Genomic DNA, 22,051 nt, shown 5'->3' with positions numbered 1-22,051 from the left:
TGAGGGTTCATCTGTGGAGCTTCCCAAGACTGTTTGACATCCTGTCCGCTTTGCGCATGCGTAGTAATAAAAAAAGTGATGTCAGGGCACAGAAACGAAACTGTTCTTCTGAAAACTACCTCATGAAGTGGTGAAGGAGCAGGTGAAGACACGCGTTTTTCTCACGTTATATTAACCTATTTCAGGTACTCGCTAACAGTGACGGGGAGAAAGCGCTTCTTGCTCATAAATCAACTTTTCGAGTTGGAGAAAAACACGGTTAGCTTCCAGCTAGCCTGGCTAACACCAGCTCGTTGACAGCCTGAGTGTTGGGGAACCACCTGACAACCACTCACATGATTTCAATTACTGCTGCCAGACTGCAGACAACAGGAAGTTATTTTTTTTAATGTTGTGTTTTTGTTTATAGGCTTAGCTTTGATCACCGGGTTGTTCGGCAGCCGTAACCAGCATGTTTGGTAAAAAGAAGAGGGCACCGATGCCCAAAGGACAGGGCGCTGCTGCAGCCAAGCAGGTAACAACAACTCTAAGGACAAACTTATGTTAGGTAACGTCTGCTTTTCTACCATAGCTGCTATCAGGGTGGCAAATTTGAACATCGAATATGTGCTTTTAGATGGGTCTGTTTGTAGACCTGAGCCCTGAGGAGATGATGATGGGAATTGAGGAGAATCTGGACGACCCGGACCTGGAGGAGGAACTTGCTGCTATCACTGGAAATAAAGCTGCTGGAGGGAGAGCCAAGCAGAAGGGGAAGAGTGAGTGTAATGCTTAGGATTAAAAGTTTTGTGAACACTGACGGGTAATAACATCATGAAACACTGGACAGAGATCTATTATGGGCCTCACTAAAAGCTCCAACGTCTGAAAAAGACGCAAAACTACAATTGTCGTTTGTCAGGTGCCATTTACACCAATTATTACTCTGTGTTTCATTTCCTGCTTCCTGACTTGCAATCCATTGTTTTTTTAATTTGTAATGTGCTTTTTATCTCTGCTCTGTCACCGTCGCTCTGTATATTTGTTTATTTTAAACTAATCTAACTGCTACCTTTGACAACCTTGAAACAGGTGTTTGTCCAACACTCCAATCAGCCATGTCCTCAAAACCACCTTCCTTTTATTGCTCAGACCGCCTTTGTGTCGCTAAAACAGCACTGTTTGCTTCAATATATAGGTGGATGATGTGTTAAGGGAACATCTGCAGGAAAGCCTGGAAAACTGCAGCTCAACAAGGTGATAAATATTAATTTAATCTGTGAGTGGTTTTAGTTTGTGGCTGATCAGTGTGCACACTGCATACCTGACTGAGATCACAACATTGCATTTGTTTTTCACCTGTTCACGTGTCTCTTTGTCATTTCCTTTGGCCACACTTTTTATTTCTGCTGAGGGATTTGATTTAAATAAACCCTACGACAGTCCCTGTTAAGTGGAAAAATGAGCAGTATTTATGATCGTGTGCCACGTTGAGTTTTAAACGTTCCTCAAACTGGCCTGACGTACTCTGCCTCTACCAATTTAAAACCTTTCAGGTGAACCCAAAATCGATACCGACGTGTTTGAGAGCTGGAAAATCTGATAACGCAGAGCCAAGACATTAACGTTTGGGTATTATTACAATTGTGTGCAAGACATTAAGCAGAAAAGTGGATTTAAACTGTGTAAAAGGTGTTTCCCGTCTCCCAGATTAGCAGCGTTGTTCACTGCAGCTCTCTTTAAAGTGTCCTCATTTTTAATTTATAAGAAAATGGCATGTTCTCAGATCACTGTGCCTCCTTTCAGAGATCTGATTTTCAGGACGTTTGGTTCCTTATTATCCAGTTTAGTTGCTGAACATCCTCAGCGACATGTTTCTGCGCAGTTGGGTTCATTTTTATTTCACCCGGCCCAAACGCAGCACGGTTGACATCATCGTTACTGCGTCATGTGACTCTTGTTGTCAATCACGTGACCACATGAGATCATGTTTGTGTTCGTAGGCCCCCTGCCGATGGAGGACATCGCAAGAATGGCTGACGAGTGCATGAAAGATGTGGATGAGGATGACGAGGATGACGACAACAACATTGAAGATGATGAAGATCTGTTGGTAGGTGCTTTGGTTTGGACTTTTAGACTGTCAGGACATGTCAGTTTAAATGTCAGGACATTTGAGGAGCAGCAGAGACAAAAGAAGAAAATCAGTGGAAAGATAAAGTTTACAGAATTTCTTTCAGGATGTTTTACTCCTAATCACAATAATTCCCAAAAGCAATTTCCCTATATTTATATAAAGACATGAAACACTTAAGGTTGAATCAAATCAAAGATAATAAATGGATCGATGTGTGTGAAGCAGGATTATTATAAAGCAGCGCAAGGTATGGCTCAAAATTACAAATATCTTTAAGACTGTTTTTTAATAAACAATAGGACAGAAAATCTGAACACAAACATTTTAAAGCACTGGTTTTAGACTCTAACTGAAGTCTTATTCAGACATTAAGTATATAACCACTGAACTCCGCTCCGAGAGGCTGAATGAGTCATAATATATCAACACCTGATAAACTCATAGTTACCCTCAACAGCTCAGTGACGGTCTAACAGCAATGTTTTAAAAAACATGTCCACGGCACACAACGAGCCAGTGTAAATGAACTTAAGTGGTGTCTTTTGGTATCTTTGTCTCAATGAAGACTCGACAGTGGTTCAGCTCTTTGATTATAAAAGTGAGTTCTCCTGAGACATGAAATCTGTTAAAGATACAAAGGAAATAGCCAAATAGATATATTCAGGAAAAAAGCGGAAGTTAAAACTAATAAATCATCATTAAAAGCCCCTTATAGCCAAGACGTTTAGATGAGTGTCGCTAAAGTCCGACTGGAACTGTTAGGAACCTTTAGATTTTTCATATACGCTGTTTTCAAAGTGATTTGTAGCCAAAAGGTGGTCAGTCCAGTACAAGAGGAGCAGAACTGCTCAGCAGAGCAGGTGTAAATGTAACGCTAGGCGTCCTCATGACTGAATGAATCCAGTTGAACTAGTCTCATTCTCAGCTACGCATTTTGTTTTGCAGCATCAAACAGAATTCGACACGTACGAATGGAAAACTCGTCTCTCTCTGAGTGCTTTCTGTAGCCGGGCGATCAAAACTGGCTGTTTGATCAGCTAATGTGCTCCTTTTTCCATCAGGCAGAGCTACAGGAAGTGGTGGGTGAGGAGGAAGCTGAGGATGTGGTAACGGTTTCCTCCGTGTCGTCTGCCACTGCTGAATCTTCTCGAGCTGAAACACCAGAGTCGCCAGTGGCACAGGTACAAAACAAGCTGCTCGATGCCAGCCTCGAAACCGACACCGCCAGCATGCGTGTCAAATGGCAGAAATCTTTGTCTATTCCTGGTAACAGGAGCTAACAGGAAGGGAAGGCGTCTTTGTCCACCTACGCTGACATAAAATTAGCCTCCCGAGTTTATTATTAATATTCAAACAATAGATGTTAACTTGAAAGCGTTTGAGGTTTAACTAGATGCCCTTGAGGTAAATTATTCCCATTCTTTCTAGCACATCTAATTGCATTCCTGCTGATGTGGTTCCTGAATGTGAAACAAGTTGTTTACTGTGAATATTCACCTTGGCTGTGTTTCGGTGTTTTTTCTGTACGTGAAGCAACGGGAAGTAAAGGTCTCATCGGCGGCGCCCGGCACCCTCCAGCATACCGTGGAGGAGCGAGTAGCCATGTACAAGACAGCCCTGCGGAACGCCAAGACTGCAGGGGAGACGTCCAAAGCCAGGAGATATGACCGCGGCCTGAAGGTCGGTGAAACTGCAGCCTGATGAGGGTGTACCTACGTGTCGAGGCCACAGATTTAGCAGCTCTTTCAGTTGTCATGATGGGATTTACAGATGTTACAATCATTTTTATCAAATGATCTTGTTGTCCAACCTTGTATACTTGTTGAGGCATTTAGGAAATACCAGTTTAGTCACACTTTATCGATTAATAAGAGTAACTGTTGAATTGCTTTGAAATACCAAGCAGTGCAGGACTAAGCACTAAAGTTTAAGTCCAAGCAGGACTAATACATGCTGTTTCAGTTTGGGAATCAAAACCTGTTAATCAGTCATTAATGAAGAGTTGTTGTTACTAAACAACTCTCTAATTAGTGTTAAAGGTTGTTAAAAGATTGATTTCTCCCCACATAATACGCAGTCTTAGAAATAATTGGTGTTCAGGCTCAGTTTTCATGATCCTCACTCGCTCTAATATGATGGTGATAAGGTAAACTTTTGTTATTTTTACCTGATTGGTTGATGGTTAATAGTCTTAGGTGTAGCCTGAGGTCTGCTCCTCATTTTCCAAACTTTGTTTTGGAAACCGTGTCTCAGGTGAATGAACTCTCCGATCTGAGCTGAAAATAACAGATTCCTCAAAAGACGAGAAACAAACCGTCTCTTCCTTCTCATGGGCGTGATCATGCCCGCCGGGTTTCTGTTGCTGGTTTTGATTTTCATTTAGAGGACATGAATGAGGAAATGGAAAACAACTTCATGTAATGAGTCACTTAATAGTTAAGAGTTAATTTGCTTGTTTTAGGTGGTTTATGAAAGAAGGTTTGATGCGCTTTAGGGGGTTTGGGAACCACTCTGTAAACTGCGTTTGACCTCACTGAGATAACGCGACTCACCAGCTGTTTCAACGAGAAACTCACATAACTGACCAGCTTCTTCCCAGATAGGAGACGATATTCATCGAGATTGAAGTAATTCCTAAGGAAGAGCTCTCTACATTTTTTCATCGTGTGAATAGTTTGTTTCTTGTAAGGACAAGTACTTCCTCTGATGAATTATAGCCACTTACAATGTAGCCTAAACTACCTTCTGGCAACACGAATCACCGTAGTTTGTTTGTTTCAACTCAGTGAAACGTCTGATTCACATTTCTTCTGTTCAAATGACTAATTCAGACTTGCTTATTTAGAGAATTTAAGCTAATTTAAGGAAGAAATCCCTCTGTTTACCATCTTTCAAGAGTTCTCAGTCACATTAGTTGAGATGTTTCATCACATTTTGATTTACGCACGCTGTAGTTTCACAGCTCTTCGTTTCAGAAATCTCATACAAATCTTAACGCTACTGCCTGTTACTGTCGCTCTTTATAGACACTGGAGTCGATGTTGGCTTCTGTGAAAAAAGGGAGGCCTGTAAACGAGGCAGAGATCCCGCCACCTGTCGCCACCGGAGACCCGAGTGCTGCCCCTCGACCCGCTGTCCCGGCAAGACCTGCTCCCCCGGCAAGACCTGCTCCCCCTGTACCCTCTCAGCCTGAGGTCACGACCCCGCCGCCTGCTGTGCCCGAGATCATCACACCCTGCAGTGAAGAGGAGCGAGCTGAGCAGGCTGCCGACCTCTCGCAGAACAGTCAAACGGGTACGTTTCCAGTGATTTAAGATGTTCAGTTTAATCAGTGCGTTGCCTCTTCCTCTCAGACAGCTCGGATACCCAATACACTCAGAGCTATTTATTAAACGCTTAATGGCTCTACCCAGTTCATTTCAAGTTGATTTATTCCTTATTAATGTCACTATTGTGTCTGTTTTGATGCGCGTTGTCTCCACGTTTTTTTGTAGAGATTCAGAGAAACTACGTATCAGGGATACTTGACGTTCGTTCTCTAGTTTTCCAAAAAAAATGTGGTTTACATATGAATAATTCGCTTTTATGTCATATGAAGAAAAAACCCAGAGACAAAAACCTGCGTTTTGGAATCTCCATTAAGGAAAACTAACTAACCAAATCAAAAGCACGATCACCCACACGGCGATGTGTTTACATACGAGGCAGACTGTGTGGAAACTCCAGCTCGCTCACAACGTGCACCTTTATGTTACAGCCTGCAGCCCATTTCAAAAGAAGGAAACGGACACGTTCACACAAGTTCATACAAAGAATAATTGCCAGATCTTACAGAACCCCCTGGTTTTGTCCAAAGATGGTATGCTCCTCTTATTTCAGGGGTGCCGTTGCTTTCTCCAGGTTTTATTGTTGGGATGAGGAACATCCTGATTTTTCAGTCGAGTGCTACAGAAAAGAAACGTTGTTTTTGTGGCGGTTGACTGATTATCGATGTTGGGGAAACTACGAGTTGGTTATTAATATCCAAAGATTAAGATGGTTGTTGTCCGAAAGCCATCCGACTCATTTTTTTTACACTTTGTTTGTCTATACTGTGAATTAGTCATTTTCTTTACTTTATTTAACCAGGAAATAGAAGGTTTAAAATCCTCTTTTTCCCCCAGTGTGTCCTGGCCAACAAAGGCAGTAGCTGAGGTCAGCAGAAATAAGGCAGCAAAACGCACTGTTCACAGAATAATATAGTCATTAATATGACAGAATGGTCCAGATTTAAAGGGGAGGGGGGGGCAGCTGATTCCCAAAAGAGACAGCAGCATATTATAATGTCCTTTAGGATAGATAAAAGGAGCATTTTTTTTTTCTTTCTATGATGTAGGATAAGTTTTGCGCCCGAGATGCAGATCTGAGCACTCGCACTCGTTTGGTGTGGTATTAAAAAGCCGTACGGCAGCATCTTTTTAATCTTTTCTCCTGCACACCGACAGAAATCAGAACTGCAGATTCAACACTGCGAAGGTGTGTTGGTAGAAAGCTTGAGGGCGCACACGCTTACAGAAGGAGCAGGGCACGATTAGCATGAATTAAAAGCTGCTCCGTTTCTGGACCTCGATGCTGTTGAGCCGTGTGTACTTGCCTGATTATTTTGGCCACCAGAGAGCAGTTATTATTATTTTTTTTGTATCAATCCTGTGGTCCCAATTCTTTAACCTAGAGGTTTGTGTCGAAATTATTTCATGTCTAATCTAAAATAACCAGCACATTAAAACCTAAACTATCAAATACTGAATTCAGTGTTGGTTCATTATCTGTTATGATACGAAAACAACTGTCCACAAAGTAATTAAATCTCAAACTTCTTTTATTCGATTCTCCACTAAACTTTCTATAATCGACCACATACTTCTCTGAGTTTATTCTATTCAGCCTATTGGTTTTTGATTGGAGGAAGACTAATTTTAATGGCTGAGGTGAAAGTGGGTGTCTTCTAGCTTCACAATATGAGATGAATGAGCCCTTTCACTGTGATGACTGTTGCTTGTTTTGTCTGGGAAATCCACAGCGAATGAGGCGACCAAGACGATGCTTTTGGAGAGGCAGAAAGAATACAGGGTGGCCGCTCTGACAGCGAAGAAGCAGGGTGATATGGAGCAAGCTAAGCTTTTCTTTAAGACCAGCAAGGTGAGTTAAAACTACATACCGGCGTCTCATTCTCCGAAATGAATGTGTCAGCGAAATATGTTCATCTGTAGATCAGAAGACTTTAGTTTAACCTAAACTAAAGTCTAAAGTAGGAGCATTAACATCTAAACTACCATATTTATTTAGCATTTTACCAGTAAAACACGGTACTTATCATTAAAGAAACTTTATATATCAGCTGCATTGCATCTGTAAATGTAATGATGTAATTTTTCACGTATCTGTGCAACAGCAGAAGCTAAATACTGAAACTGGAAGCAGGACATGTGATAATATGTTCAGTTCATTACGTGGGACTCACCCAGTTCAGTGTTTTTATGTTTCAGTGAGAAATTAATGTGATGTTTAGAATCGAAATGTTGGCGTTGCCTTATTTGTTCGCTCTGTTTTGAGCGTGTTGCTGGAGGATTTCTCTCAGGAGAATGTGAAATATGCCAACGATGCAGACGCTGACAAAGAGCATCATTATGTTGGGTTTTTTGGCTGTATTTTTTATTGTGTGCAGAGGTTCGATGCAGTGATCGAGGCGTTGGAGAAAGGACAAGCCGTCGACCTCGGTGACCTTCCTCCATCTCCGGGACAGAGTCAGTAACACAGAAATCTAATTTTATTTTTCTAAAGATAAAAACAAGTCATGTTTTCTGCTGGAGGTGTTTGTACTGAACTGAAACTTTAATCTTGCAAGCAATATATAATACATTCATGCATATCCATAGAAAAACATGCATATGTGTACAGATCCTAAATCTAACCCTAAAACCAAGTCTTCACCCTCAAACATCACCTCCTGCCCATGAGGACTGCAGATTGGTCCCCATGATGACTGACAATTCCCATAAGTTGTCTTTGGGAGTCAGCTGAATGAAATCCTTTCAACATTCTCTGGGTTACTGCCATAATAACTCAGGTGTTATGTTTCTGAAAACCTTTTTTCTTTGTAAATCGTGCTGAAAGCTGCTTGCATAGTGCTGAACCGGTTCAATAGTATGTCCTTTGACTCTTGGAAATGTTTCTTTGACACTGAATCGTGTTTTTTTTTTACGATTTTGAGGCTGAAAATGTTGCGGTCCAGCGCTGACCAACACTGACTTTTTGCTACTTAGTAGGCGTAAACGTTGGTAAAACAAGACTTAGTTTTCATCTATTTTCTATCCCGACAAGACACAGGGTACGTCCTGGAGAGGTTGCCAGTCCATCACAGGACCAACAGAGAGACAAACAGCCATCGGCTCTCACACTCACTCCGAGGGTTTCATTTAGAATCACCAATTAACCTGAAAGGCATGTTTATGGACTCCACACAGAAAGATTCAAGCCAGGAACTTGGTTGCTGTGAGGTGACGTTGCTTATGACCACCAAGCAGCCGAATTAGTTTCCTCTGAATATCCTGAATACATTGTTGTTTAACCTAAAGACTTTCACACAGCTCTACTGACAGCTCCATCTGCAGGGGACAATGCTGTCGTTCCCCTTTTAAAAAATGTCCAACTCTGCACTACAGTTTGCACATTAAGGGCTTCTTTGGACTGCATGTTGTCAGATTCAGGACCCTGCACTGACTTGTTGGCCTCACTGTAGAGCGAGGTGTCTTATTTGAACCACGACACGCCTCAGTGAGCTGTTTGTTGCACTCTTTGAATATTTATTTAATTCCCTGCAGTTCCGTAAAGACTCAAGCAGCCGTGTTTTTATCCAGCATCAGTGATGCCCCCAGATTGGGAACCACTGCTTTAGAGGGAAGACTCTTTGCAGATCAGTTTCATCTCTTCCAGGATGACAAATACACTTTGCAAAGATACTTCAATCATCCATCTGTATACGTTAAGCCAACAAACAGTTTGAACTAAAACTTACAGTGTCTGTATCAGATCGCATGTCTTCATGTTGCAGGTGCAGGCGGCAGCGCTGCTTCTGTGAACGAATCCTCCTCAGGGCAAAACACACGGGTCACCCAACCGGTTGCAGCAGCTCCAGGTAGCGACCAGTTACCAGCCATGTACAGAATATTTCTGAACATCTTCAGGGAAAAGAAAACACACCGTGTAGTGAATAGTTATCGTGGTTATGCACATTTATTGATATATTGTTACTTGCAGCCGAAGCTATGATGAGATGAGCAATCCTACAACTTTTTAAGCTTTAACACATAACTGGCTCCACAGCACTGATTCACTCTCTCACTCCTGTTTGCACTGGATTGTTGTTTGGTAGAATTCATCCACAGCTTGTTGTACGAATGCATTTGAGAGAAAATGAAGGATTTCTGCTCTACTTTGGTATATTTTTCATCATCTGCAGCACATCAGGCGGAAGCTGAATGGTTTCTAAACGAAACCTAATTTCTGTCATAAGTGAAATGATCTTAAGGGTTTTTTGGTGATATTTTAAGTTGAAATGTAAGCAAACTCGAGTAGTCCAACTTCAGGTCACATGAAGTGTATCTAAGCGTTTAGTTCATGATCAAACATTAGGCTTGATGATAATTGTTAGTTAGTTACACACTTTAAACTTTGAACAGCATTTGAAGGTAAAATTTCAGAAGATAAAGCTTTTTTTTTTCCTTTTCAGCCCCCGCTGCTCCATCAGCACCCAAAGACGTGCTGGAGGCTCTCGAACAGAGACGAGCGAAGTACGTGGAGGCGTCTGCTCAGGCCAAAGCCAGCGGAGATGACCGCAAGGCCCGAATGCACGACCGTATCGCTAAGGTAAAAGGAGAGACTTCAGACTGGTGTCTGTGACGACACTTAGGGAACTCTGCTACTAAAAGATTTGTCCCACTCTGTTACGGAGTTTTCACATCAACAAAACAGAAATTGGCTGCTTTTTATGGAGATTATGGCTTTGCATCTGAAAACAGGAAACACGTGCTGTTAAAACCTTTCTAACCTCTCTCCTGCAGCAATATCAGAGCGCCATCCGAGCTCACAAGGCAGGAAAAGCTGTGGACTTTGATGAGCTGCCGGTTCCTCCTGGTGAGAATCGTATTTTGAATATCACAGGCTTGTGTCCACGTTACATTCAGCTCCATGAAATTGGATTTGGATTATGTGTTCAGCTCTGTAGTTCCAGGCTGTTTCTGTACGCTCCGAATAAGCTGCCAGTCAGTCAGTCTGTGCGACTGCAACAGAAATCGCTGACCTGTGACCTCTCTCGCACTCGTTCTTCAGGCTTTCCTCCGATCCCCGGTCAGAAGGCGGCAGGAGCTGAGCAGGGCTTCATTGCTGCCCTTGAAACAGCCAGCAAGCTCGCTTCCACTGATGTTGCTGAAGTAGGAGATGAAGAAGATGAGGAGAAAGAGGAAGAGGTAGGCTATCAGTATACATGCCATGTTATGTATGTTTTAAGTCGATAAGTAGTTGATACAACGTGTCTCTTGTAGTCGAAGCTTGCTGTTCCAGAAAAGCCAAAGAAGCCCATGCTGGACGTTCCCACCGCAGGTCCGGCTCGAAAAAGGTCTCCGTCAGCTTCACCGGACAGAACAGCTCAGAGGGAGCAGCTCTCACCGACAGGTCAGCTTTAGTAATTTAACTTTAGTCGATCGGTTGCTTCTTTGTCCGAAAAAACAACCAACCAACGCGTCCTCCAAAACGCCAGATAAACGAGTCCCAGAAGTTCATTTTCAGTAGGATCTTCTCATTCATTTTTACGACACCAACAATATTCACGTTCTATTATTCTGTTTATAATTCAGAGGGAAACTTGTGACGCAGATTACCTAAATCTCTGTATTTAGGAGCAATGTTGAAATGCAACCCCATTTAAAAAGGTCATTTTCTGTTGAGGTGCACGGGAGCGTCCATCTGAGGACATAACGAAGAAAGTACTTTTTTTTCCTTTACAAAACATTGAAAATAACGTATCAATGCCGCATGTAGCTGAAGGAATCCACCGCCATTGAGTAGCGAATGGAAATCAACAAATAGGTCAGCAGAAAAGACAATGAGGTGGCAACTCTCACCCGCTTAGCTCAGCTGCTAACTCAGCTGCTAACTCTGCTGCTAACTCTGCTGCTAACTCCGCTCACCCACTGATCTTCCAGAGAGTTTATTAGAGAGCCGCTGATGTCCAGAGCAAATGCTGCAGACATTTTTGTTCCCACATGTCAGCCCTCCAGAATATCTCTAGAATATTTCAGTTCAACACAGAGTTGCGTTGTTCTGTTTAAGAGAAGACGGCCGTCTTTTCTTTGTCTCCACACACCAGCACTTCAGCAGCTGGAGCTACTGGAGAGTCGGAAGAAGCAGTACATGAAGGCGGCTCTGCAGGCGAAGCAGAAGAACGACATGGAGCAGGCGAAGGTTTTCCTCCGCACTGCCAAGGGCCTGGACCCCATGATCGAGGCGGCGCGCGGCGGAAAAACGGTGGACATCAGCAGGGTGAGCAGGCGGCTGGAAGGCTCATCACGATTTTCTTATTTCTGATATGTGAAAGGGAGAGATTCATAGGTTAGAAATCCTGACAAACGGTGGTCAAACTTCAACTTTCTTTGTGCTGTGCCTGAAGATGCCGTCGCCCCCCGGCGATGAAGAGGACGACTTCATCCTGGTTCATCACAGCGACGTGCAGATTTCGGAGAAAGCGGAGCAGGTTTACACACAACTGGCAAAGATCCTGAAGGAGCAGCATGAGGTAAAACTGCAGACTTACAGCTTATTATCAGGATGGAAGTGAGCGTTCGACACACATCACATTTGCACTGTATCAGATCCCACTTTAGATTAGATGGCTTTGAATAAATGGAGTTTTGTGCTTTTTAAAGTTGTTTTACACTCATTATTTTGCACAAATAGGAAACTTGAAACATTCATACAAACCATCGGTTTGTTCAGAGGAACGTTTTCTGCTCCCTGATGAATTCATTCTGAAGCCAAACACAATTATTTTCTGTTATTTCTCCGGCTGTGAAGACAACGATGTGTAAAGATGTCCTCTTAACTTTTCCCTTTAGAAGTGCCTGACTTATTCCAAGCAGTTCACGCACCTGGGGAACGTGGCCGAAACAACAAAGTAAGCGTCCTCGCTCTTCCACCACAAGTTAATTTTTAATTCCACGTCACTTTAAAGGGGCTCGCACTTTTCATTGGATCGCCGAGTTTAGAACAACTTCATCAAACTGGTCCTCGAACGTTTGTTTCAGGTTTGAGAAAATGGCAGAAAGCTGTAAGAAGAGTGTGGAGGTCCTGAAGCTGGCTCAGTCCAGGGGTCTGCCCCCACCCAAGCATCACTTCGAGGAGAGATCATTTCGCACTGTAAGGTGGGACTTTTTTGTTTGTTTGATGTCTTTCACCAATAAGACATTTGATTTAATCCTAACAAGTCCTTATTCGTTAGTTATAAGCTAAAATAACTGCCTCATCACTGCCAGTTCGGTCATTTTGGGCTGGTTTACTTTTTTTTCCAGAATACACAACATTTAACTGTATGAAGGGTTATTTTCATATGGAAAGTTGATGTTTTGATTTATTTACAGCAAGGAAAGTGTTGAAATAGTCAAATTGGTAACAAGTAAAGCTGTGAGTTTTTTTTTATTGAAAATGTATTTTTAAAGTGTAAATCAAAACTCTTTTCTATTAGTTTTTTAACACATTGAATCTCCTCTTATTACATTCACGTGCTTCATTATTATGAATGTTGTTGCTATTTCCAAACACACACTGCTAAAATCCGTTTTATTTGGCTGTTAATTAGAAAAAATCTGTTTTATATTAATGAAGTGATGAGACTCAACACTTAAAATCCCATCTTTAAGAACATTTGACTCCTGATTTCTGAACTAAACGTTTTCAAACTGGTATTATCAGGATGGGTGGAATCTGATTAAAGCATATTTTTGCATGTGTATTTTGGCCCAAAACTCAACTGAACTCGTTTAAACGTGGCGATTGCTTTAGGCTACAGATTAAGTTCCTCTTTTCACCTGCGGCGTCTCAAGTTGAAACGGTCAAATGCAAGTGATGTATCGACTGTGCGGTATGGATGGGTTTGAGCTTCGGTGTCACACCTACATCTGAATGAAGGTTGTTGGAGCAGCTGGATTCTCAGAAGGATCATCTGAGAGCAGATTCCTGAATGCAGAGAAGCAGCAGTCCTGATCTGAAAGAGGCTGATGGCTCTAGATTAAGACTGCCTGGTGTGGACGGATAAGCAGCACAGGACGACGTCCATGAGAGGAACGCATCAGTTGAGAAGCAGCACAAGGCTGATTGACTGACTTTAAATGGCTTCTCAGCTACTCGTGTCATGATTGGTTGACAGTTTCACTGCAGCTGCTTCCTCACTTTGCAGATGAGGTTTTTATGTCATGAAGCACTTATGAGAACTTTGCTGAGAACTCAGCTTTGGAGAGGCGGTTCTGTGCTGTTTGGTTGATAAATGATTGTCTTGTTTCTTTCCCTGCCTTCCAGAATATTTCCAGAGCTGAGCAGCACCGACATGGTTGTTATCATTGTGAAAGGGATGAATCTTCCTGCTCCAAGTGGTAAAAAGCTCTATTTACTCACACCAGAGCTGTGCTACAGCAGCATGTGTACATTCTTAGTTTTGAATACTTTGATGAGCTGTATTTTAAACCTTAAATCCAGTTTTCAGGCCATGAATCATAAATATGTGTAATAAAGTATGTAATTTCATTGTTCTCTGCTTTTTAAGTAGCTCTAAAACTGTTTAACATGCTGTTTTTTATGCTCGGTGACAAACTTCCTCTTCTTCCTTTTAGGAATCCAATCAAACGACCTGGATGCCTACATCAAGTTTGAATTCCCCTACCCCAGCACGGTAAGACCCTGAAACTGCAGCTGGTTTCATCTTCACAACATCATTCAGACCACTGACAGGTTTGTGTTTTTGTTGCCACCAGGAGCAGCCGCAAAGACATAAAACAGCCGTCATAAAGAACACCAACTCCCCAGGTCAGACCACCTGCTGCCTGTTGGTGCCTTTGTTGTTTCGCTCCATCATCGCAGATGTTTTTAAAGCTCTTTTTCAGATATTTTCTTCCTCCTTTTCTGAATGACTGAAATTAATCTTGTTTGTAGAAACACAAATGAGGTCTGACTTATTAAAAGTTTATTTCATGTTTTTTAGGAGAAATTATGTCCACAATGCTTGATCTGCTGAACGAGAGTCAACTCTTTGCTCAACATGTTGTCTTTGTGTGGGGTTTTACCAGAATACAGCCAGAGCTTCACGCTGACGATAAACCGCAACCACCGCGGTTTCAGGAGGGCGGTGACGTCTAAAGGCCTCAAACTGGAGCTGCTGCACAAAGGGTGGGTGGCACGTGAACAGCCTCCAACCAGGATCTGAAAGTGACTGGAGATGTTGTGTCACAGCTCAGCGTGACAAGTAATAAATGGTCAAAGTCCTTAAATTGACATTTGTCAAATTAGTCCAGTTACTTAATGTCCACTCTGATGGACAAAGCTCAGCCTATGACGATCGAGGCCAAAGTATCAAAAGACCTTTTAACCAATCAGCTGTTGGGCACGTCTGGTGCGTTGGCGTCTCTTTTTCAGATAAAGGAGCTCCCTCTGATGAGGCCAAGAGCTTTTTTTTTTTTTCTTTTTATGAGCACCTATTGAACAAGAACCTGTCGATGTAGAGTGAAGAAACTGAGGATCATTTTGACGTTTTTTACCCTTTTGTTGAAATCTATGCAGTCGCCCGGTTTCCCTCGTTGTATAACGTACTAATTACCGCCATGTTCTACTCTGACGAGCTGTGTCCTCTTGTGCTGGTGCCCATAGAGGGTCAAATCAAGGGCCAAAATCAACTCTGATCAAAAGGAATTCAGTAAAAATGCAGCAGGAAACATGAGCCGAAAGCTTTGACGTGCAGCAGAACTCTGAATCTGGGAGCCGGTTGTGTGTGAAACGTCGTCCGGTTTTACAGATTAAAGTGAAAAACACCTGTTGATCTCCAAATATGTTCAGTGTCAGAGAGAGAGCCAAAGCTTTGTGTCCCGATCTCCTTCTCACAGCGGTTTCCTGCGGAGCGACAAGCCGATCGGGACGGCCCTGGTGAAGCTGGACAAACTGGAGTCGCAGAGCGAAATCAGGGAGATCGTAGAGGTCAGCGTCATTTAGTTTGATAAAGACAAGAAGAAACGTGCCTCAACGACAGCAGAGTTGGTAAATCATAGAAAGTATGTGCATGTGACATCCTGGTGTCTGACCTGGCAGGTGATGGACGGCCGTAAACACACAGGAGGCCGCGTCGAGGCGAAGGTGCGACTGCGGGAGCCTCTGAGCGGTCAGGACGTGCAGACGAGCACGGAGCGCTGGCTGGTGATCGACTCGTCACAGGTGACCTGAGATACGCACAGACTTCGCCATTTTCCTTGATGTTAACGTGTGTCTGTCTGACTTTCATTAATTTTTGTCCTCAAGGGTCTCATTTAAGGTGCTTCTGCCAAATTTAAGACGAATCACAAGATAAAGGTAATTTTGTTCTGTTGATGTTTGCGATATTATTTCACGTAAGCAGCAGTTTAGCATCTTTAAAATGTAACCATTTGCTTTGTTTGAGGACTTTTGGACATGTCTTTCTCTCGCAGATGAGTCAATCAAAAACACTCAAGAGGAGGAGGAGGAGGGGAAGATTTCTGTTGAGGACTAAACCAGTCTTTGATTTATTAAAACTTTTGCACATTTGCACGACACACGAGCCCCTTTCACACGGCTGTCCACCAGGAGGAGACATTTCACTTCAAGCCTTCGCCTCAGTCCGGTCTGAGGAGCTCTCTGTGGGATCATTATGATGCATCGGGCAGAAGCTGAAGCTTCCTGTTGCATCTGTGGGGCTCCTGGAGGACGGCGGCGTGTTTTCCGCTAACGATGGCGGGCTCAGTGTCGAGCTTCCCTGATCCTGCTGCCTGACATAACTTTAGATAATATAATATATCAAAGAATTTGTAAATATTCTTCCTGTTATACAGCTCTGGTATCTAGAACTGCACCTATGCACTAATACCAAAGTAATCAAAGTTGCTGTAAAATCCTGCATATCTGAAGTCGCCTTTAGCTGCCAAACCTGTTACAGTGACACGAGAGGTTCAGTATATATACAGTACATGTGGAATATATGCACCGTAGGCTGCTGGGAGCTTTCACTGTTTCCTCACAGCTGATCTGGAGTTCAGTGTGGAAACACGGGGCAGATGCATCAGCGCCTTCACAGATGTTTTACAGGAGTAAGCCAAGAAATAATGATGCTACACAAGGTACCGAATCATTTCCCTCTTTTTTTGGCACCTTTCGCTTGGGCTTAAGTGTTTGCACTAAACTGCAGGTGTTCACACAAAGCTGCAGATTCAGTTCATGCTCATTTTATCTAAAGATGAATCCTTCATAATATATGCAGATAAGCTGGGCATCCTTCATTTAATACAGTTAAAGGGATAGTTCAACTTTTTGCATGTTTGTTTTCTTCAGAAAGGACGACTGCAGGAAACAGTTAGCTTAGCATAAAGATTGGGAAAGACGCCCACAAGCACCCATCGAACTCACTGACTGACAGCTACTAACGTAATTTACACCACAAACGGCATGCAAAAACAATTGGCACATAATGTTTACATGTTCCTAATCGTTGAGTTTTGGGTTTGTTTGTGTGAAGCTCGTCGTTTCTCTCCCGAGTACTCTGTAAAAAATTAAGCTACTGAAACGAGAAGTTATCAGTCTCATCTAATTCTCTGCAAGAATGTGTGAAGATATTTTAGACTATGCATCAGTCTTCTCATGGGATGGAGACTGAAGTGTTTTAAAGGGCCAGTTCACTCAAATTAGACAAAGATATTTGGCGGGGACGTCACAGGAGAAAACTGAAAAGTTTTTGACATCACAGGGAGACTCGTGCTCTCAGCAGCTCCTCAACCTCACAGTTAACTACCTGTAAGTGTCTTTGTGGAAAAACTGTGCGCGCACAAGTGTCTTCAGGAGGGGTCAGGGGTCGTGACTTTAAAAACTGGTTAAAGTAACAACTTTGGGGGAGCGACTTACAGCTTTTACAGTGTTTTGCAGCTTTTTGCTGCTCACAAAACAAACAAAATCAAGCGATGAAGCAACAAGAAAATGTGTTTGAGTGAACTGACCCTTTAAACATACTGAGCCAAGCGTGTGAATCCCAACTTTCACAGGTTTTAGATCCACACTCGTCGGTCTCTGGTCACGACATTTCCGTTGGTTTCGGTCTCTCTGGGCAGAAAGAAAACACATCGTTTGGTTTCTGATGCAACTTTTAGCCTCAGATGGTTAAAACAGAGTTACTCTTCATTTCATTTTCTAATGTTCGGATCATGTTTACAGAGAATCAATGATGTCATGTTTCTATCCAAAAATAACGTGTAACAGGATCGAGACTTTTAAATTGACTGAATATGCTGATCGTGCTTAAATGTACCAATAAATACCCTGTTTTAATTTCACTGTTTGAAATAAAAAGCTGAAGTCGTCTCAGTTTTCTAGAAGTTTTTATTTTACATATACTACAGTTTGTTTGTTTTTTAGGAATAAAGAACCATTTTCATGACATTTGTAGTGTAAAGAAAAACAAAAAGTAAGTTTTTTGGGGGATTTTCAAACAATTTTGAAAAAAACAAAAAAAAAAGAGAAGCCAGTCAATGACAGAAGTGCACGAGCGCGGCGCTCGCCTCCGTCTGCATGCAGTCTTTTTAGATTCAAACAAAACAAATGCTACTTTTCTCAGTCACACAAATATATTTCTGTATTTTGGATTTCGGATATATTGCACACGTCAGATAATGCCAAAAATAAGAAGAAGCGGAAAACGGGGAGTAAAAATAAATAAACCGTCTACTCTTCACAATGCTCCTTTTTTTTTTTTTTTTAAAAGCATGACTGATGACATCACACATTAGGGACACAGTGATTCGAGCGACACCATCTGTGGTACAATCACAGTAATCTGACCTCTGACCTCTCACTGAGTCTTCACTTTGCTACAGGAGCTCCTTAAACACTCGAAACATAAATGAACAGATTTGACTACAGGTCCGATTTAAAGTCGTAGCTCTTCTGCAGATGTTCATGTGATTGTCAGATCCCGACTTTTCTAAGATTGTTTTTCTCTCTCATGAAACACTTTGACAGAACCTCTCGTGTTCTGAGTCGTCGCTTCCGTTACAAGATGAGGACGGTTACTGTACAGAGAGCTTTCTGACATGGCGGGGCGATTTTCTTCTCTTCAATGTTCAGAAACAATAGGAATACATTCGTAGATTTCTTCTCCAGGTCCATTGTTGCAGATTTATTGGCTCTAACAGCTGAGGCCCTCACACACACACATCTGCAGAGTTCTGCAAAGTCTTGGTTTCGGGGGCTTTGGAAGGATGCAGAAAATGTGCGGTGAGTTACATTCAGCCCCGGATCTTTACAGACGCTGCACTTCTTTTTCTATCCTGCTGCTGAAATAACTCTGTAAATGGCTTAGAATCCAGTGCACTGCTTCTGCAATTTAATATATTTATACTGTATATATTTATATATCTTTACATCTTCGTACGATGGAAAAAACAAGATGAGATGCTGCTGAAGGTTAAAAACTGACTTCCCTTTTTTTTGCTGTCACAGCTTTATGTACAGATTGTTTTTGAGTTTATCATAAAGCATCAGAACCTTTTTTTTGTTTCGTTTGTTTTTATATAATCAGGTTTTGCAATGTCAGCGTAACGCGTTGTTATGTCACAGGGCATCAGTCAGAGTCGTTGGTGACGGCCACTTCATTAGTACTGGGATCTCTGAAGGCTACAGACGATACACTTAGCGTGGAGAGGAAATTGTTCTGCTTATAAAAATATATACAAGTCGATGCGGTTTGTCCGTGACGTAAAGCATTTGGTGATCGATGAGTAAAGCTTAAGAAGTGAAGCCAAGATTTGATTTTTTTTTCATCCCTTGATGATTCTCTGCTGCAGGCACTGAGCAAAAATCTAAATCTCCACACAGAGGCACCTTCATCCTCCTCCTGCCATCATCCGTAGTTTTTCTTCGCCCCTCCAACATATAATCCAAACGTTCAGCGGTGGATCTGCATCTCCCTTGTAACAGCATCCGTGCTACACAGAGGCAAGTTTTACCCAGAGTTCATTGCTTCGGGGCCTCCAGCTGCCACAGTGATATAAAGAGTGACGTCCGATAAGAAGCCGAGGAGCCAACAGGTCAGTCCAAATACCCACACTTGGAGTTTTAAGTGGAAATGAATGAGCCTTTAAACTGTCTCAGGGTGGGAGCTCAGTCCACAACTGAGGTGTTTTACTCACCCGTCACCGTGAGACGCATCCCATCGGACTCTGAGGCTGTGGGATTGTGTTAACAACCAGGTGGTACACAGGGTGTGGCTTTTCCTGTCGGGGTCATTTAGTAAAGTTGACAGCCTAAAGATTCCCATCTCGGCCAAAGTTTACGACCGCTCCGGGAATGCCGACCTGCGACTGTGGCTCAGATTAGACTGAGATCCCTCAGTGAGACGGATGACTGACATGGAAACATGCTAACTCCGTTCAGCTACAATTACGGCTCGACTGCGCCGTTTAAGGGAGTCTCAAGGAGGGGAATCGATTAATGGACTGAAAAATGTCCAACTCTGCTACAGTGGTGACAATATGCTCCCTTTCAGCGTGTTAGCTTTCCCGGTACACCGTTCTGTTGCAAAGGGTTAGCAGGTTGGTACAATTTGGAGCAGTCGGTACAACAGCTTTACAGGTCTTTACCTCTACGATTTGATTCAGTGCGATTTCCGTACGGCTAATGTGTTTACATGCATTTTAAAAGTCCAGTTTTAGTCGGACTAACACAACAGATATTGTACTGAGCGAGCACTAAAGGATCGTGTTTCTCCATTTTAAGACACCAACATTGAGGAAATCATGTAGTTGGCCCAGGCCCTAACGCTCTGAACCAGCCAGTTTCAGGATGGATACGACCACCGATTGATTCCCACTGCTTTACTACTGCTTTACTTTAAGAGGCACATTCCACCCTTAAATATTTATATCAGCCATTTTGAAACCTATCATATTGTGGATTGGAGTTATTTGTCTGTTTATGTTTAAATTCAATGCTACAGTTAACAGACGTGTCACCACAAGTGTGGGTATCAGGAAGGACGCAGTGTGAGCTGTGGAGATGACCAGAGGTCGCTCCACCTGCCAGCTGAAGGTGACAGTGTCCTGCTCAGAGCTTCCTCAGGCCCCAGAATCCCTCTGGAGCAAAACAGACGGCGGGTAGATGCATAGGTTTAACTTGAGGAATGCTACCCCGCCTGGCACGGCACAGTTTTCTGGCTCTTTTGAGGTGAAAATGGTTGAAGGGAGATGTTGGAGGACCAGGCTGTGAGATGATGTTCTGCAGTCTGCAGGTTGGTGGGATGTGTCGGGCTTCTAGGAGATGATCTCGAGGATGTAGAAGACCAGCTCCATGACCATCGGGCCCTCGCTCAGCTGGCACGCCCCGCTGTGGATGACGGGAATCAGAGCGCTGTCCAGGTCACTCAGATACTGAGGCAGAAGAGGCTGGCCGTTACTTCCTGCCAGGTAACCCACCTGTGCAGACAGGTTAACATGTTAGATCGGGTTCTTCATACGGTCCGTTTAACGGACAACGTGATAAACTCACACATTGATCAGTATCTGGAGTAAAGCTGTCGGATTTTACAGTATTTACTAAGAGTTTTCACGTGACTTTCTGAAAGAAAATCTGCGACTGATGTAACAAACATGGCTTCTGATTCATTTCAGCCCGACCAGTTCTGCTCACCACACACTGCACTGAGTCTGTTCTCAATTTTCAGTCCAGACAGCAAATTCAATCCAAGTCCACAGAAATTTCAATATGAAGGAGGCCAAAATAGGGGCTTCTGTTTCTCCCCATCTACCTGTGTTTCCTGCTAATAATGTCACTCATTTGGATTTGGATGCAGAAGATTACACGATGGCACCATTTTTTTAAATCATCGTTGTGTGATATTTATAAATAATAATACACAAAATCATTATTGTGTGTTGTATTGTCCAAAAGAAGTATTACTGGATGAGGAAATGAGTGCAAGTCTTCTGGTTATCAAGTATGAGGCAATGATCAGAAATGAACAGGTTTTACATGTAAAAGATGCTGAAACATTAACGTAGACCAAACCACAAACTTTCCTTTTCCCAAATTAAAATCTGAATATTTCACCGAGTTGAACTTGTGGGATTCGATTAAAGTAGAATGAGGCAACATTTTCATCTTCAGGAATTCTGCTCAAGTCTCCCAGGACAAACACACAAACTGCTGGTTTACACTGATGGGTAATAAAGGATGGTTTAGATCAAACAAACAACCCCCCCCAGCAGCGCACAAGCCACTCAAAAACAGAACCACACCAACCAAACCTCCTCCTCTCTTCCTGCTCTACCTGGTCAGAGTCCAGAGTGACCCTCAGTCCCAGTTTGGCCATGCCATCCTCCTTCAGCAGCTTCAGGTGTGGACACAGAGCCATGCAGAAAGCTCTCGCCACGTTCTCCGTCAGCCGGCTGTGGTCGGCCGGGTCGCTCAGGCCGTTGGGTTGGTCTTCGCTCTGGAGGAAGAACACCTGAGGGAATCATAGAAAAGAGGTGGAGGGGTAAAGGCAGGTGAACCGGGGCTCAGCAGTTTGTTTTTTAACTTGTAGAACAGGTTAAACACACTATGGATGGATTCAGAACTGCACCAGATGGATCAGTTTCTCTGTGTTTTGCT

General features: G+C 42.9%; 2 protein-coding genes across 4 annotated transcripts in view; one reads left to right on the top strand and one right to left on the bottom strand.

Moving 5' to 3' along the window:
• The first annotated feature begins 71 nt into the window (after window positions 1-71).
• Window positions 72-17,766, top strand: cc2d1b (coiled-coil and C2 domain containing 1B). 2 transcript variants are annotated; one of them, XM_072363912.1, is made up of 26 exons: window positions 72-142; window positions 410-514; window positions 617-758; window positions 1,983-2,092; window positions 3,178-3,297; window positions 3,650-3,796; window positions 5,143-5,410; window positions 7,176-7,294; window positions 7,821-7,899; window positions 9,207-9,290; window positions 9,885-10,021; window positions 10,216-10,288; window positions 10,484-10,620; window positions 10,696-10,825; window positions 11,520-11,692; window positions 11,820-11,945; window positions 12,265-12,323; window positions 12,454-12,570; window positions 13,721-13,794; window positions 14,032-14,090; window positions 14,173-14,224; window positions 14,485-14,584; window positions 15,295-15,385; window positions 15,497-15,619; window positions 15,704-15,754; window positions 15,871-17,766. In XM_072363912.1, the coding sequence occupies exons 2-25, from the start codon at window positions 452-454 to the stop codon at window positions 15,713-15,715; spliced, it is 2,595 nt and encodes an 864-aa protein (XP_072220013.1). In that variant the 5' UTR covers window positions 72-142; window positions 410-451; the 3' UTR covers window positions 15,716-15,754; window positions 15,871-17,766. The 2 variants fall into 2 exon arrangements, with proteins under 2 accessions (XP_072220013.1, XP_072220014.1); XM_072363913.1 differs by lacking the exons at window positions 72-142; window positions 410-514; window positions 617-758; window positions 1,983-2,092; window positions 3,178-3,297 and adding an exon at window positions 3,437-3,520.
• Window positions 17,767-17,804: 38 nt separating this feature from the next.
• Window positions 17,805-22,051, bottom strand: part of zfyve9a (zinc finger, FYVE domain containing 9a) — a 28,906-nt gene continuing 24,659 nt past the window's right edge. For both annotated transcript variants that reach the window (XM_072363910.1, XM_072363911.1), the window contains exons 18-19: window positions 21,729-21,905; window positions 17,805-20,874 (exon numbers count right to left, since the gene is read on the bottom strand). In XM_072363910.1, coding sequence (XP_072220011.1) covers window positions 20,713-20,874; window positions 21,729-21,905 — 339 coding nt within the window. In that variant the 3' untranslated portion in view covers window positions 17,805-20,712. The remainder of the gene's footprint in view (window positions 20,875-21,728; window positions 21,906-22,051) is intronic.

The sequence above is a fragment of the Leuresthes tenuis genome, unplaced genomic scaffold, assembly GCF_036924035.1.
Source record: "Leuresthes tenuis unplaced genomic scaffold, fLeuTen1.0.hap1 SCAF_14, whole genome shotgun sequence".
NCBI lineage: Eukaryota > Metazoa > Chordata > Actinopteri > Atheriniformes > Atherinopsidae > Leuresthes > Leuresthes tenuis.
Note: the sequence above shows the minus strand (reverse complement) of the source record. Positions and strands in the feature narration are given on the sequence as shown.